We start from the raw sequence: 16,503 nt of genomic DNA, 5'->3' as shown, positions 1-16,503 counted from the left end.
CATACTAGGATTCATTGCAAACAGCCAGGAGGTGTCGCTTAACTTGTTTTTGACGATAGCATTGTTCTGGATTTTGAAATATGATATGGAAGGGCGTTCCATTCAACCATGGTGCTACATAGTACAGTCTATACACCCGCCTCCCTGCGCCCCCTACAGGCCACCGGATGCGATTTATTTTAAAAATCGTCCATACAGGGGTGGATGATATACTACTGTCATTGCTTCATTTAAACTTTTGCAAACAAATAATCCAAAAAATGAAATACAGGTAGATGTGTTTTATTTCAAACCAAGCAAATTTTTTTGAAATCTGAATAAGACAATGTAGATCGATGTGAAAGTTGAGGGTAACCATGACTGTGATATAGAGACCCATATCTCTGGCATAAATACTGACTTTTCTCAAATTTGGCTGTCGGATGGCCATAGAAAATTATTGATGCTTGAAGGTGGGCCGAGATGTTATGGGGCCGCCATTTATGATGAAGGGGCCGCACGGCTGTGTCAAGCATGCCGTTCTCTGATTGGCCGGCCGGCTCAAATGGTCCAGTTCCGGCAGAGAAGAAGGCATTAGGGAGTAACGAGAAATTTAGAATATATATACTTTGTGGAGATGAAAAGTCGGCGTGCCCCAGATTCTTTTCATGCAAAGCAGTGCATCAGACGATTTACTCAAAATAATCATCATAGTCATCACAAACTCGGGGTATAAAAATGCCTAATTTAAAAATAAAACCTAAATGTAAATATGTCTTGCATCTGGCGGTGTATTTCTTAATGTCACACGCCCAGTGTGCTGCCGCTACATTCTCAGTTCCTTCAGGACCACCTTAACCTGTGCCAGGTAGCGGCCGTATTCCTTCCTGTCCTCCTCCTCCTTCACCTCCATGGTCCTCTCCCCCACCATTGGCTCCTGGGAACACAACTCTCAGTTAAAGATCATCAGGAGCCATTGGCTACACGTGTATCTCTCTTATAGTGTCATTTAAGTGTCCATAGTAATGGCCAGGTGTCCATTTTACACACGCACGCATGCAAACACGTACGTACGTACGTACGTACGTACGTGTTTGAATGCGTGCGTGTACATACATACATACATACATGCATACATACATACATACATACATACATACATACATACATTCACACACACAGCCCAGCCTCTCCCGCTCACAAACCTAACTATTATCATGACTACATTCTCTTCGCCTCTCTTCGCGTCTCCATAACTCACTTTACACTCACCTTACTTACCTCTCTCGTGTAACATGTTGTCTTCAATTGTGTTTCGAAAAATGGATTGTTGATATTAAACTACCACTAAACTATATTTTACCATCAGTCAGACTCACCATTTTCTTCCTTTGTTCTTCGGCCTCCATGCTGTTCTTCTCCTGCCCTCGCATCTCCATCCTCTTCATGAAGTAAAGCAGTCTCTCTACCTCCTTCTCTAAGTACTTCCCAATTTTTAGTTTCTGCAACGAGACATATTTGTGAAAAAACCCAAATAAGGTCAAGACAGCACTCAAAGATTTCCTATTGGAATGGTGTGGAAGTTCAGGTTTGAAAGTGGTGGAACAACATGATCAAAGATATGCTTGCCCATGCTTGTCTATTTTTTGCTTCAGCATCAAACAGAAATACAATTTTACAGTTTAAAGTATATTGCAAAATTACAGATGACAGAACAGCTGAAAAAGGCCTAGTGCCACTAAAATGCAAAATCATTCAAATGTCTATAGCAGGGATGGGCCACTTTCATGATTAAGAGGGCACAATTTTTCATCATCACCATCAGAGGGCCACCTGACCGCGCACTTCAAATAATTGGATATGAGAGAAGCTACAAAATAATAACAAATATGAATAAAATATGTGTATATACATGTCTGTCTCAGTGGCGGCTGGTGATTAAATTTGTGTGTGGGGTGCAGTCATGGATGGATAAAAGGTACGGCTTACTTGATCAAGTTTTCTGTATAAAAACTATTTTTTTTATTATCTGTGGGCCTCACTGAGTGAGGGTGCGGGCCGCCAGTGACTCAAGCCTGGTCTATAGCATGTTTATGCAAATTGCCATCAAAACAATTGACACTAAACTTTGAAACATAAAGCAATCCACTGTATTACAATGATGTAAACAATATGGCAGACTGGACTTTTTATATCTTCATCATAAACCAGCATAATGATTATATTCCCCCTGAACCGCCTCCATCTCCTGGGTTATGTGTGGGGAGTGTCTTGCCTCATTGCTGCTGGGGTTATAGAGGGTCCATGGGATCTGAACCACATGGAGGGTCCCAAGGTCATCAGACAGAGCCAGGAAATGCAGCTTGGCTGCAAGCACATAAAGGGATGGGGCACATTACGTTTGAATATGTTTGAAGTTATTATGAATTTTTTATGAATTTTATGAATTAAATTAACCAACACAAAACAAGAGAAGAAGAAACAATGCAATGTAGTACCCCACGGTGGACCTCTTATTCGCGGTGGATATTATCTACTCTCATCCTTGAAGGCATAATAGATTTTTAGGCAGCTTTATTAAAAGAGTCACCCAACTTAACTAAAATACAGTGGTGGGTAGAGTACTGAAAATCTACACTCAAGTAAAAATAAAATTATTTCCTTCAAAATCTACTTGAGTTAAAGTAAATATTCCAATTGGAAAATCTACTTGAGTAAGAGTGAATAAGTACTTTGTTATAAAGTTACATTTTTGTATTGGAGTGCTTTGATCAGTGAAAAATACATAACGTGTTTGAATGTGTGAGTGAGTGAGGGAGAGAAAAAGATGGACTCTTAAAACATTTCTTCAAGTTGCTTCATTGTGTGTATTGTTCATTAAATATACATATGTACAACAAAAAAAGTAATTTCATTTCAAACAAATTCACACTAAGCTCTGTGCATGTGACAAAAGGCAAGAGCTTTGTGGGAACACAACCAATTAAACACAAATGAGACTGGCTAGGTTAGCTGATTGGCCAATCAGATTTGTCTTGACGTGATTGCGATCCAGCCTAGGCATAGCATGCACGCACACTCACAGAGCCAGACACAACAATGACGAACAAGTTCCAGAATGGTGTGCAGAATACAGTGTAACATAGTATCTTTAGAATTATATTAACTCTACTTGGACCATAACCAGAGTCGGATTAAATAAATGGACTACACTAGGCAGACTGTATTTTTTGGGCCCCCCTCCATCGATAACCTAACCTGACCCTAACCCTAACCCTGAAACTTACCAAAGTTACTAATAAAAGTTAATTCACATTTTACATAGCGTAGTCTTTGGTTACAAGTTGGTTATTTGTACGCCAAAATAAGTCATGTGTTGTATATTAAAGTCTATCAGACTATTTTTTGATTTTTATTATACCGCGAGAGTAGTGCGGGTCGATTGCGTGACATGAAAAAAATTATAAATCAAAGTTTATATATTTTTTATTTTATTAATATAATTAAAAAATAAATAAATAAAAGGACGTAAAAATATAGAAGGGTATATAAATGAGTGGACACACTGTTGCAATATATCATTTGCTACTATCAAATGCAAATTGTTACATTATTGTTGAATGAATAGATAAGTACCCTAGCATAGACAATACACTGTGGGTGTGGCTGAGAGATCAAAATCCATGCATTACACTAAATTTGTGAACCAGCAGTTGGCTGAGCGGTTTAGCATCTGCCCTGCAATACGGGAGACCTGAGTTCGCGTCCTGGATAGCCTACGTCATTTAATCCTTGCCGTTGGCTTATTTTTGTAATTTCCTTTATATCAGAGAAATTAGGCCTAACAATGTACTTTTTATGTAATAAATATGTCTTACAATATCCCTATAACCCAAATATACCTTGCAAAAACTCATGGTAAAGTTAATGTTAATATTAATGTTACTGATAAGCCTTTGTCACAATGACAAAGACACTGCATGGGAAATTGCAGCCACATAAATTCCATTCAGGTGAGTTTCGCGGCAGGCAGCCAAGAAACTCACCACTGACCAGTGACCACTGACCACTTCTGTTGAGAAAAAATACTATGGTCAGTGAATTTAGAATATACAAAGAAGCCGTCGCGGAGCCGTCGCATTTACAACAGAAGGAAACCCAATAAACCACCAGTGCAGGGTGCAGGGTCCGGGAGGGTAAATTGGGGTTTTAGCTCACACGCAGAAATATAAAAATGTGCTGCTCCAAATAAGCAACAAAGTCAGTAACGTGTCAACTGTGTTGTCTGTGTTGTTCTACTAAGCGGACGCTTGATGGTGACGTATTATGACGTGATGACAAAAAAATACTATTTCATTCATCCAAGCGTAATGATTTGTTATTCTTTAATATATTTGATAATTTGTGTGACCACTGGACTGGAGTGAGTGTTCTTCTAGTAGGCTGTTTAGAACGGGGCTTCAACAAAAATAAGTGCGGGGGGGAGGGCGACGTGTCGACACAAATTATTCATGGCGACGATTTTTTTAGACTAGTCGTCCCAGCTCTATGCATTACCGTAATGCATTACTTTTGTAATGCGTTACTGCCCAACACTGCAAATAACCAAGTGACTTGGGTTTTAAGTGTATTAGAGTGTATTAGAGTATAGAGTACATTGACATTCCCAAGTCAGTAAAAAAAGAAAACAAAAAAATACTGCTGACTTTGAATGAACTAGGAACTGGATGAAAAATAAATGTCTTTCGGGACAGCAGTCTCAACATTCTCAACAGTCTCAAGACATATTTATTACATAAAAAGTAAATTGTTAAGCCTAATTTCTCTGATATAAACGAAATTACAAAAAATAAGCCAAAGGCAAGATTTGAATTACGTACCCAGGACACGAACTCGGGTAACCCGTATCGCAGGGCGGATGCTAAACCACTCAGCCATCTGCCGGTTTATAAAGATGATGGAATGGAGTTATATTGACAAAATATCCACAATAACAATATAGGCATATCTCAATTAATTTAATTACTTTATTTGCATCATTTAATCTTAAACCCTTAGTGAAAATATAGGCTGTTTGTACTTCATATATGTACATTTATGACAAAATCTTGAGGACTAGGCTTGTGACACACACACACGCATGTGGCGCTCGCGCGGTAATAGCTCGTTGGCGCCACCTAGTGATCATTATGTGCAAATGCACAGCCTCCCATTCAAATGACTTAGGGGTCATTTGACCCCTCTTGTGGCGCTAGTAGTAAGTAAAAATGGCCCGGCGTTTCTAGTGTTAAAAGCTATTAAGTTATCCTTATCTTATCATCTTATCCATTGCCAGTGTCATTGTTAAGGCAGTAGTCCAAGTAAATCACCAATAGGTTTCACTGTGTCAGCATTGCTATGTAAACAGAGCAAAAAAGATAAATGTTGTTAGTTATTGCATTTTGCAGAAAATCTTAATTAAATGTGTAGATAAAATTGAATAGTTAAATAAGTAGTCAAATATACAAAGACCAATACAATTTGCAGTCAGAGAAAGTGTGCTGTAGTGGTAAAGATGTTTATTTTAATGGACAAGCATCACCTATCTTCAATTTTCTGGTATTCAACACTCAGCAGCTCAGCTTCTGGTTTGGACTGTTCAGCAGTTTTCGCCAGTTTTTTTTTTCTGGACGGTGTGCTTTATAGGAACAAGAAGACAAACATGAAACTTTCACATTCATCAAGACCATTTAGAAACTGTCCAACAATAAATAATAATAAACAAAACCAGCAGCACTTACTGAGAATACCATTTAGCATGCTCCACTCAGGGATAATCTTCAGCCTTCCAGCACCACAGGCCTCCATTGCAGTTGAAACACATCTTGACAGCATCATCACGATCTTGTGGAGAAATAATAAAATGTATATATAAGCTGAAAGACAGCTGTTTGAGATTTGAATATACTTGGTTTGTTCCTCATATTTCATTTCATTATAGTAGAAAGTGTAGCCCTATATTATACATTTAATTTATATGCATTCACTTTACTTATTAAGATTTAGATTTTTCAAATGGAAAACTTACATTTACAGATGCTTTCTCCTGAGTTTTGATGAGGCAAAGTCCTCTATAATGTCTTCAAAATCCAGGGAGGTTGTAAATCCCTTCTCAATTGCCAACAGAGCAAAGGCATTCCATTTTTTTTCTGTTACTGTTGCTCTCTGGTATGTTTTCACTCGTTTCAACGTAGAAAATGATCTTTCTCCTGAACAGTTTGCAATCGGTAATGTCAGATACATCCAAAGGCAAATGTCAACATTAGGGAAAGCATCCCTCAAGCCTAGCTCTAGGAACTTCTTGTACATGGCCATGACTGATTCTTCATCTTTCACCATTGAGATGAACTGGCAAAACTCTGCTGTAAAGTCCTCAAGATCCTGAGGGTATATTTTCTTCAGTTTTTCTGTGGCTGCACGGATTTGTTCAATGTCCATTGATTTTGTTTTAGTCCCTCATCCTCATCGTCATCCGCTTATCCGGGGTCGGGTCGCGGGGGGAGCAGCTCAAGCAGGGGGCCCCAGACTTCCCTTTCCCGGGCCACATTGACCAGCTCTGACGGGGGGATCCCGAGGCGTTCCCAGGCCAGTGTTGAGATATAATCTCTCCACCTAGTCCTGGGTCTTCCCCGAGGTCTCCTCCCCACTGGACGTGCCTGAAACACCTCCCAAGGAAGGCGCCCAGTGGGCATCCTTACCAGATGCCCGAACCACCTCAACTGTCTCCTTTCTAAGTAAAGGAGCAGCGGCTCTAATCCGAGTTCCTCACGGATGGCTGAGCTTCTCACCCTATCCCTAAGGGAGACGCCAGCCACCCTTCTGAGAAAACTCATCTCGGCCGCTTGTACCCGCGATCTCGTCCTTTCGGTCATCACCCAGCCCTCATGACCATAGGTGAGGATAGGAACGAAGATCGACCGGTAGATCGAGAGCTTTGCCTTGCGGCTCAGCTCTCTTTTCGTTACAACGGTGCGGTAAAGCGAACGCAATACCGCCCCCGCTGCTCCGATTCTCCGGCCAATCTCACGCTCCATAGTACCCTCACTCGCGAACAAGACCCCGAGGTACTTGAACTCCTTCACTTGGGCTAAGGACTCATTTCCTACCCGGAGTAAGCAATCCACCGGTTTCCTGCTAAGAGTCATGGCCTCAGATTTAGCGGTGCTGATCCTCATCCCAGCCGCTTCACACTCGGCCGCCAGCCGATCCAGTGAGTGCTGAAGGTCACAGGCCGATGATCCAATGAGGACCACATCATCTGCAAAAAGCAGTGATGAGATCCTCAGACCACCGAACTGCAACCCCTCCCCACCACGACTACGCCTTGATATCCTGTCCATGTATATCACAAACAGGATTGGTGACAAGGCGCAGCCCTGGCGGAGACCAGCACCCACTGAGAACGAAACTGACTGGCTGCCGAGAACACGAACACAGCTCTCGCTTTGGGAGTACAAAGATTGGATGGCGTCGTTTCAATTCTTGTGACAAGCAGTCACAGATGACATAATGTGTGTCAATCAGGAATGCTTCACAGCCTGAGCGCTGCACTTCTGGACCTGCAGACTTACCGAACATAACTTTCTTCACTCGTCTTCTTTGGCTATCTGCTTTGTATCCCTCTGTTGCTGTGAGAGTTGTGGCGTCTGCTTCATAGACATTCAAATCATTTCTGGCCTGTACTATGAACTCTATGAGTGAACTGTACAGAATAGGAACAGTACATACATCAATTTGTACCTGCTGCAATGCTTTGATGGTTAAATTGATTCTTCTCAGCAGGTCATCCCACAGTACCGTCATAGCTGCAGTTTCAAGGGTGTCCATCACTGTTATTAATTGACTCGCCTCATATTGAGCAGCTCTGGGGGTTCCATGGTTAACTGTGATTCCATTCAAAGCATCCTGAATAGCTTTGTAGCCAAATCTCAGAGCTTTTGTTGCGTCAGCTCTCGCAGACCACCTTGTGCCGGAAAGGCTCTTCAGTGTCAGACCTCGTCCACATTTTGAGGGGTGGGCTGTTAAAATCTCCCACCGCGAAGTTGAAGCTGAGAAAAAGTTGGAAAGATTTTGAATGAAGCCAAAAAATGAAACTGCTTCTAGGCAACATTCTGCTGCACATGCACCAACTAAATTAAGAGAATGTGCAGAACATGGTATGAAGTCAGCATTAGGATTTCTATTTTTTATTCTGGCCGACAGTCCAGAATATTTCCCTGCCATATTACTTGCATTGTCGTAGCTCTGCCCACGACAGTCCATCGAATCAATGTCCAGTTCTTTTAACTCAGATTTGAGTGTTTCCTCCATGTGCTCTGCAGTATGACCATGTAGTGGTATGAACTCCAAAAATCTCTCGACAGACTCCCCACTTTTCTTCAGGACATAGCAAATGATCAAAGCGAGCTGATCAACATGTGTGACATCAGGTGTTTAGTCCAAAAATGATGGAGAAATACTTGCCATCTTTAACTTCTTATACAATGGCACGCAGAACCTTCTCAGCCATCAGCTGAATAAACTCATAACAAACTGTAGAGGACAGGTAACTGCTATTTCCCCTGCCCTTGTTTCCGTATCTGGCGAGATGTTCTGACAGTAGTGGATCAAATCAACTAATTAACTCCAAGCATCCCAAAAAGTTCCCATTATGGGGTGATCCTACTAACTTATCGTCCCCACGGAAGGGCAGTCCTCGCGAAGAAAGAAACTGAATAGTTGCCACTATACGTTTCAAAATGTTGAGCCAGAATGCCCTCTCAGACTCCTGTTGCTGGACTATGTTTGAATCTATGCGTGCATTTTTATTTCCAAGTGATGATAGATGATCCATACAATTCTCATGTTCATGCAAGCGATTAGCACAGTTTTTCCAGTCATTAAATCCAGTGACAAATTGATTGTCTGTTATACTGAACAACTTGCAGCAGTAACAGAATACAGTGCCAGTAGACAGTGAGTACACAAACCATTTTCTTGACAGGGTTTCTCCATTTAGCTAAAGAAATGTTTTCTAAAGAAATGTTCCTTAGTTAAGCTTCGGTTAATGTCTCCATTTTTCCTCTTTGATGCAGAGAAATCTCCAATATTTTAACAGGGATGGTTTTGTGCAAAGTACTCACGCATCCTGTCGTCAATTTGGTCCCACTTTGCAGGATCAGATGGATAGCTTGTCAATATCCTTTCTGGGTCTAGAGGCTCCGTCAAAATGATATTGGGCTCACTTTTTCTGGCCGGCTGCTGTTCTTCCATCATTTTGTCATTCTGTGACGGCGCCACAGCGTCTTCGGGCCGCGTCTCCGGGCCTGGCTCCGGGCCTGGCTTGGCCTCTGGCTCTGCTGACACGAGCAGGTTCACAGCTGTCGGACGGCTGCCCGACAGAAACTTCTGTAAACCCCCCGCTGTCTCTTCTTTTGTTCCTCTTCATTTCTTTTCTTTTTACGTTTTGCCGCACCCGAAAGCATCTTGAATGTTAGCCTACTCAAAAAACGACCTGCCTGCTAGCTTTATTGTTCCGCTTAGTCTTGACCTGCTTACCTCCCCTCAGACTTAACTCATTGGTGTTAATGTGACGTAACGTTAAGGTAAACAACATCACTATTTTTAGTTAATTAATATATATTGATATATTATCCCTGAAATAAATGGTAGATAGGACATTTGTATAGGCTATAACAATTATTATTTTTTTTGTCCTTCTGTCTGGCCCCCCCCCGCCAATCAGGCCCGAGATACGTGCCTAGTTTGCCTTTGGGTTAATCCGGCTCTGACCATAACCCCGCATCCCCTGGCGAAAATATCTTCCTGCGGGTCTGCATCCATGCGATTCTAGTCCTAAGTCCCAACGTAATGGTCGACTCGTCTCCTCGGCTATGGAAACGCAACAATGTTGCAACCTAGGGAGGGTGCGTATCTCGTGTACGCTTGTATTACTGTGTGTTCACACCAAAAGCTGCGTTTTGAGCGATAAACGCCCATTCACTTTCTATTAGACATGAGCTATAAAGCGATAGGAGAGATAAAACGCTTGAGCAATGGCTTTAACTGTACATTCACACCAAAAACTGTAAACGATGCAAAATCGCAGAATAGCTTAAAACGCAACGCTGTCCAAAATATTTATAGCTTAAAAAAGAAGCCTTTAAATGATCCGCGCTTTATGCCTACTACATGGTCGTAGTTGAGGCAAGTGCTGCTGCTGATGCCGAGCCACAAAAACACAAGACAGTCATAAGTTTGGTCAATAGAAAAAGAATAATAGGCATAAATACATGAAACGCTGAATAACTAATTAATGGAGCGATTGCTTACATGCTAGATTATAGCTTAGTTGATCGCTATCGTGTGCAGTCTTGTATAAAGTGCTTGAAAGCGATACTTGAGTAAAAGTACAAGTATCTTACCAGAAAAAGACTTTGGTAGGAGTTAGTCACCTTTTAAAATATTACTTGAGTAAAAGTCTAAAATTACCTGACATTTAGTGTACTTAAGTATCAAAAGTAATTGTCTGATATAAAATTTACTTAAGTATTAAAAGTAAATGTCAGTGTCTTACTGTTTGCTCTCTGCCTGCCCGATCCTGCACCAAAATGTAAAAAAAAAGTGAGTTAGACGGTAAGAATTTTGATCATGAAAATCAAAGGAGAAAGAGGCTTGAACTTTTTCAACATCAAAAATAACTTCCGCCATCATCAATGGTGACTAGCACTCTCTCTCAACCTCCCTGTGTATTATATGGACAAACTGCACGTCTTTCAACTGGCATGAAGTTATTAACTGAAACTGGAAAGGTGTCTGTTCCTCTTTAGAAGAAGTTGGTTTTCAAAGTTGCGAGAATTGAGTCTCGCTCTTCTTGGACTGAAGACAAGTCCTGCGATGCTGAAGAGCCTTTCGCAGGCCGCTGAGGCAGGTAGAGAAGTGTTCAGCTTCACGGAAAGCTTGCACACCGCTGGAAAGGATTTTTTGATCTGCTAAACAGGCCAAGTATCCATCCAGTTGTTTGGCACCATCTTGTGCTTGAGACGACTGAAGGGCAGAGAAGAAGTCATCGTCATCAGACGAACTGGACCGGTTGGCATCTGCTAGCTGAAGGGATGGTTCCTCGATGTGCTGTCTGATGTAGTCAATTCCTGAAATAGTGACAATGAAAGTATAAATTATATATCTAATGCAACTCTCTTATTTTAATTGTATGTACTATCCATGCATCCATTATTCAAGACTTATTTATTAGTAACCACGGATAAATTAGTTGTGTGGACAGATTCAAAATATACATTTGAATATAATTGAAATTAATCATGAAAGAGTTAAGACAATAAAAACTAAATACAAGAATAAAAGTTACCTGTAAAGCATCCACCAGAGGCTTGCAGTACTTTAGTGGCAACTTGACTCAGTCAAGTTTGATGGTCAGCAGGTTGATGGTTGGAAGCAGCCATCCCATCATGGCATTTGCTTCTGCTTGCAAGATGTTGGTTGCCTGCGCAACTGGGCTCATGGCAACGGCATACTCTGTGAGGAAGGCAAGTTCAGCTAGATTGAACCTGTGATGAAAACAAAGACACGACACCATTGTATATAATAACGCTAAAACCATTTCATTGGATTCAAAAAAATAATTGCTGGATGAGTAATTAAGTGGATCAATGATAGGTGGAAGTTGGGATACAATGTGAAACTTATTATTGTCCAAAAAAGGACTTCATGTTCAATTATGATGAAATAAAACAAAATAAAATATGCATAATTCTTACTTACATTGGAACCATTAAGTTGGTGCGGATGCCTCTGATGGCCCCCTTTCCCTTTTCTTTCATTATTCTCAGCAGTCTTTCCACTGCCAGGATCGAGTAGTTCCACCTTGTAGCATTTGGGCGCAGCAGCTGGAGGGAGCAAGCATCTTCAACAGTTTCTGCTGCAAGGGTGGATCTTCCACATTTGTTCCAAAGTGCATTACACTTGCCAAATGTTGAACGGTAAACTTTCTTGTACGCCTCATTGGATGTTGCTTTCATGGCATCAACTGTAGCTATTAGGTTGAGTAGGTGACAAGCACAGCGCTGGTGCTGTGGGAGCGGGAACTCTAAACCATCATCTTCATTCAGGAGCACTGACACATCAACAAACGGCACTTCTTCATCCCCATCTTGATCCTCTTGATCCTCTCCTGGTTGATATGCATTACCAGGATCACCATCACTTCCGACTGCATTGTTGTTCTCATCTTCACCAAAAACTTGGAAAGCTTTTATGAAGTTGGAGACATTGTCAGTGGTTGTTCGCACAATCTTCCCCGGAATTTCAAATTCGGAGTGGATGTCATTCAGGTCACTTGCCAACACATCAAATGTGTGCGAGCCTCTCAGTTGTTTACAGGCTAGGGCTGCTGAGCATCTTTTGAGCCTGTTGGGGTCAATCCAATGGCCAGTAACACCAATGAAGCTCCGCCTTCTGGCAGACCAGCAGTCAGTAGTGGTGGCAATATGTTTGACTCCCCTCATGGCCTCGGTCACCGCCTTCTTCATTCCCAAGGAGGCATCATCAATCATGGAGCACAGGGTCAGCCGTGATGTAATTTTTGCATTAGGCTGCACTTCCTTCACAAAATCTCGAAATGGTTGTTCAACAACATGGAATGGCTGGAGCCCTTGGACCACATACTTCAGGATAGCTTTGTCAATGGACCTCTGAGACACAGTCCTGGTGTTCACCAGTGTGGTCTGCCTAATGGTAGAGGTGGTGGGAAGAGTCTCAGGAACCCTTTTTCTCTTCCTTGATGTCAGCTCTTCATATTTTTTGAGGTGGCCTACATGCTTTCTCTGAAATGGTGAGAGAAAGACATTTTATAAGCAAAACAACTTAAGCTACAGGGTTTAAAAGTTACTCAACAATAACAGTCAAATTATGACCATTATTTGATATAATCTTTACCTAATTGCAATAATTATAAACACTCATGGCAGCCCACCCCTACCAACCAGTCACTAACACTATTAACTTGGACTTGCTGTTGTGTAGCCAGTACTGTATTAACAGGTTGTTTGTCTCCTGTTTGTTACTAGCTGACCTACAAAAACAAATTCCACCAACTCGTCTGGCAATAAAAGCACTTTGACTTTGATCAATATGTAAGCCTACATTCACAATGTATAACATTAGCCTAACAATAGCCGATAACAACAGAGTTTTGAGGCAATTAATTTAAAGTAAATCTCAAGTTTAGCTAAATGCATGGTGCTTTTGAAGACGTGAGTCATCCTGAATGCTCCTCTGTAACCTGCCATTAATTAGCCTAATGTGAGCAAAAAATAAATAAATCCCTCCACTGGTGTAATGCTAATTTGCCTATGGAAAATCATAGGCGAAAATCATTGGTGTTGTTAAATATCTGCACATTGGCTAATCCGAAAAGTTAACTAGAACTAGCTTGGCCATCACGTTAGCCAGATATCTGAACAGGCTTATGTTAACTAATTCATGTTAAATAACGTTGACATTATGGCTTCATTGAATGAAAATGCATTGATCCTACCGCAATGTGGTTCTTCAGGTTGGACGGGGAGTTTTTGAATGCCAATATTTCAGTGATTCTCGGTAGGCATAACAGGCACTTAATCCGGTAGGAAGAATCTTTCACTCCAACGTACGAAAATATTTCTTGGAAATACGGCCACAGGTGTGCAACGTTATCTTCGTCACCACCACAGAGTTCACCAAGTTCGCCACTGTAGTCGAAATGCTCGTCATCTGCTACCGGAGTGGTAACGTTAGCAGCAGAGCCTGCAGCAGGTGCTTCCATGATAGCATCAATAATGTGACATGCCCGGACAAGCGGGACTTCGTCTTCTTCGCGCTTGGCGGTTGACATGACGACAAACGGACATTATGTCACCAACTCAAATTTCTTCTGATTTTAATTTGTAGTAATGAGTAATGAAGATGGTTAGGGCCGAGCTGAAATGTCCCAGTTTCCACAAACCATTATCCCCTTTTGTCCGCGATTACATAGCCAACGTGGTCTTATTATAGCCCGATCATTAACTAAAAAAACACATAGAAAGAATAAAGCATCCAGCATATTATTTCAACAATGTATGAGGGCATACGCAATCCGCATTTGCCATGGTCCGCCCCTGGTTTTCCCATTCACCTGCCTGCCACCCTAATTAACCCAACCACCTTCACCTGTGATCCCTCTATATAAATCCTCTCTCTCCACTCAGTCTCTGCCAGATCGTCTCTCGTACTCACAGAGCTTTCCCGCAACTCCTGAACTGTCTACAACGCTGATCCTGCCTGTTTCCGACCCCTCGCCTGTCTGACCACCCGCCTGTTGTTGAGTTCCTGCCGGCCTGTCTGCTTCCCTGTATCCTCGCCTGCCTGTCTGCCCTCCTGTTGCCGACCCATCGCGTATCTGACCACCCGGCTGTTGTCAAGTCCCTGCCGGCCTGTCTCCTTCCCAGTCTCCTGCCCCTCGCCTGCCCGTCTGCCCTCCCATTGCCGACCCCTCGCCTGCTGACCCACCGGCTATTCCCTGCCCACCTGTCAGTGTCTTACTGTTTGCTCTCTGCCTGCCCGATCCTGCACCGAATTAAACCGGAATGGTCCCACTGTGGAATGCTGATGGAACCTGCGGATGAGCGGTGGGTGGAGATGTGCGAGCATTTCAGAAGCAGGGAGATGCCGCGCAAAAATCTATTTCTAATTTGTCAGTTTGCCGTGTGTCTGCTTGGCACAAATGTTCCCGTTGAGTGATCTTTTCCATAATACACACACACACACACACACACATACACACACGATAGCGATCAACTAAGCTATAATCTAGCATATAAGCAATTGCTCCATTGATTAGTTATTCAGTGTTTCATGTATTTATGCCTATTCTTTTTCTATTGACCAAACTTATGACTATCTTGTGTTTTTGTGGCTCGGCATCAGCAAACAAGCAACAGCACTTGCCTCAAATACAAGCTTGTAGTAGGCAAAAAGCGCGGCTCCTTTAAATGGAAAAGCAAAATCGCAAGAGCGATATCAGCTGTAAATATTTTGGCCAGCGCTGCGTTTTGAACTATTCTGCGATTTTGCAGCTTTTACAGCTTTTGGTGTGAACGTACAGTTACAGTCAACGAAGATAATGTCTTTATCAAAATACTCAATTTAATGAAGTCAGAATATATGTAATTGAGTAAAGAGTAGAATTCAAAATCATAATATTTACTCGAGTAATAGTAAAATTACAGACTTTAAAAAGGAACGTGAAAAGTACTTGTTACCTGAAAAATTTACTTTTTTACTCATTTGCGTTAATTGTAATGCGTTACTACCCACCACTGCTAAAATAATACCACAGGAAGATAACGCAAGTCAATGCAATCTCTTTTCCTGATCAAATATGTTGAGGGTTGTGACGCTTGCCAAGGTTTGTCATTTGACATCACTTGGCTAAATTTTAGACAATAAGAACCAGTGATCACAATCACTGGTTATATTTCAGCATCTTCCCCTTCATGAGTCAAGCTGTTTCACACATGCACACTAATATTTATTCAGCATTAATAAACTAACAGCAAATTAATAATTAATTAAGTATTTTGCCACCACATTGATGTAAATCCTCCTCATCAGAACGCAGAGTCTCATTTAGATTGTGCAAAGTATCACAGGCAACGCTGCACCCCATTGGAACTCACAGAAGAAGGGCTTGATGCAGGTGATGCTGTCTATGGTGATGTTCTGAACCTCTGAGGGCTCGTGGCTCTTCTCCAGCAGGTCCCACACCTCCATGCTGCCATCTGCCCGGCCGATGAAGAGCACGGCCGGCCGCGTCAGGGACCAGTAGCCCACTGTGTATTTTGTCTCAGAGCACGGAGACTGCATGAGTGCACCTTCCTGTGGATGCATTCATGTCAAAATATGCCTCGTAGCAGTCAGAAGCATAACATCTGCTCATTTGATAGCATCAACTACAGAAATCCTCAAAGAAATTAAATTAAATTGAATACGATTGTATTAATATAGCCCTTAATCACAGGTACTGTCTCAAATGGCTTACCAGGCCATATATTTATGACACCCCCCTGCACCTAGAAGGGCAAGAAAAATATCCCTCAATTAGCTTATTTACCACTGTTTGTGTTATTTAGGGTTATCAATGTGTGCAATAAATGGGCAAATTTACTTTATTTGCTATTTACTAATACTATAAAGTTACCAATAACCGTTTAAATGTTAGAATTGAAACTGGGAATTTGGTTCATTTGGTGCACTTTAATGATACATATACTCAAAAGTGAATGTTAAGAAAACTACTAAGTTTTGCACTGGTTACCATGACTCCATCCTTCCATAGAGCGAAGGTCCAACCCCCCACAGTGAGAATAATATCTTTGAAGAAGGGAGACCGCTGCACTGTGTTTATCAAGCCGTCATGGGCTATTACATATGTCAATGGTTTGCAACCTGAATACAAAGACAGACAAA

At 41.7% G+C, this 16,503-nt stretch overlaps 1 protein-coding gene and 1 long non-coding RNA gene across 6 annotated transcripts in view; both read right to left on the bottom strand.

The window, feature by feature from the left end:
* Window positions 1–16,503, bottom strand: part of dnai3 (dynein axonemal intermediate chain 3) — a 129,750-nt gene that overhangs the window by 6,332 nt on the left and 106,915 nt on the right. For 2 of the 5 annotated variants that reach the window (XM_030372662.1, XM_030372663.1), the window contains 5 exons: window positions 16,352–16,482; window positions 15,714–15,912; window positions 2,255–2,346; window positions 1,359–1,481; window positions 267–916 (listed from right to left, as the gene is read on the bottom strand). In XM_030372662.1, the coding sequence (XP_030228522.1) occupies window positions 806–916; window positions 1,359–1,481; window positions 2,255–2,346; window positions 15,714–15,912; window positions 16,352–16,482 (656 nt within the window). In that variant the 3' untranslated portion in view covers window positions 267–805. Of the gene's footprint in view, window positions 1–266; window positions 917–1,358; window positions 1,482–2,254; window positions 2,347–15,713; window positions 15,913–16,351; window positions 16,483–16,503 lie in introns of those variants that run through there. The other 3 variants (XR_003978896.1, XR_003978897.1, XM_030372664.1) reach the window with 2 other exon arrangements.
* Window positions 5,231–6,531, bottom strand: LOC115555674 (uncharacterized). The gene is made up of 4 exons (XR_003978899.1): window positions 6,047–6,531; window positions 5,760–5,862; window positions 5,561–5,656; window positions 5,231–5,374 (listed from the first exon to the last, which is right to left on the bottom strand). It is a non-coding gene; the product is annotated as an uncharacterized LOC115555674 (long non-coding RNA).

This window comes from Gadus morhua, chromosome 12, assembly GCF_902167405.1.
Source record: "Gadus morhua chromosome 12, gadMor3.0, whole genome shotgun sequence".
Classification (NCBI taxonomy): Eukaryota; Metazoa; Chordata; class Actinopteri; order Gadiformes; family Gadidae; genus Gadus; species Gadus morhua.
This window is presented reverse-complemented; position numbering and strand designations above follow the sequence as displayed.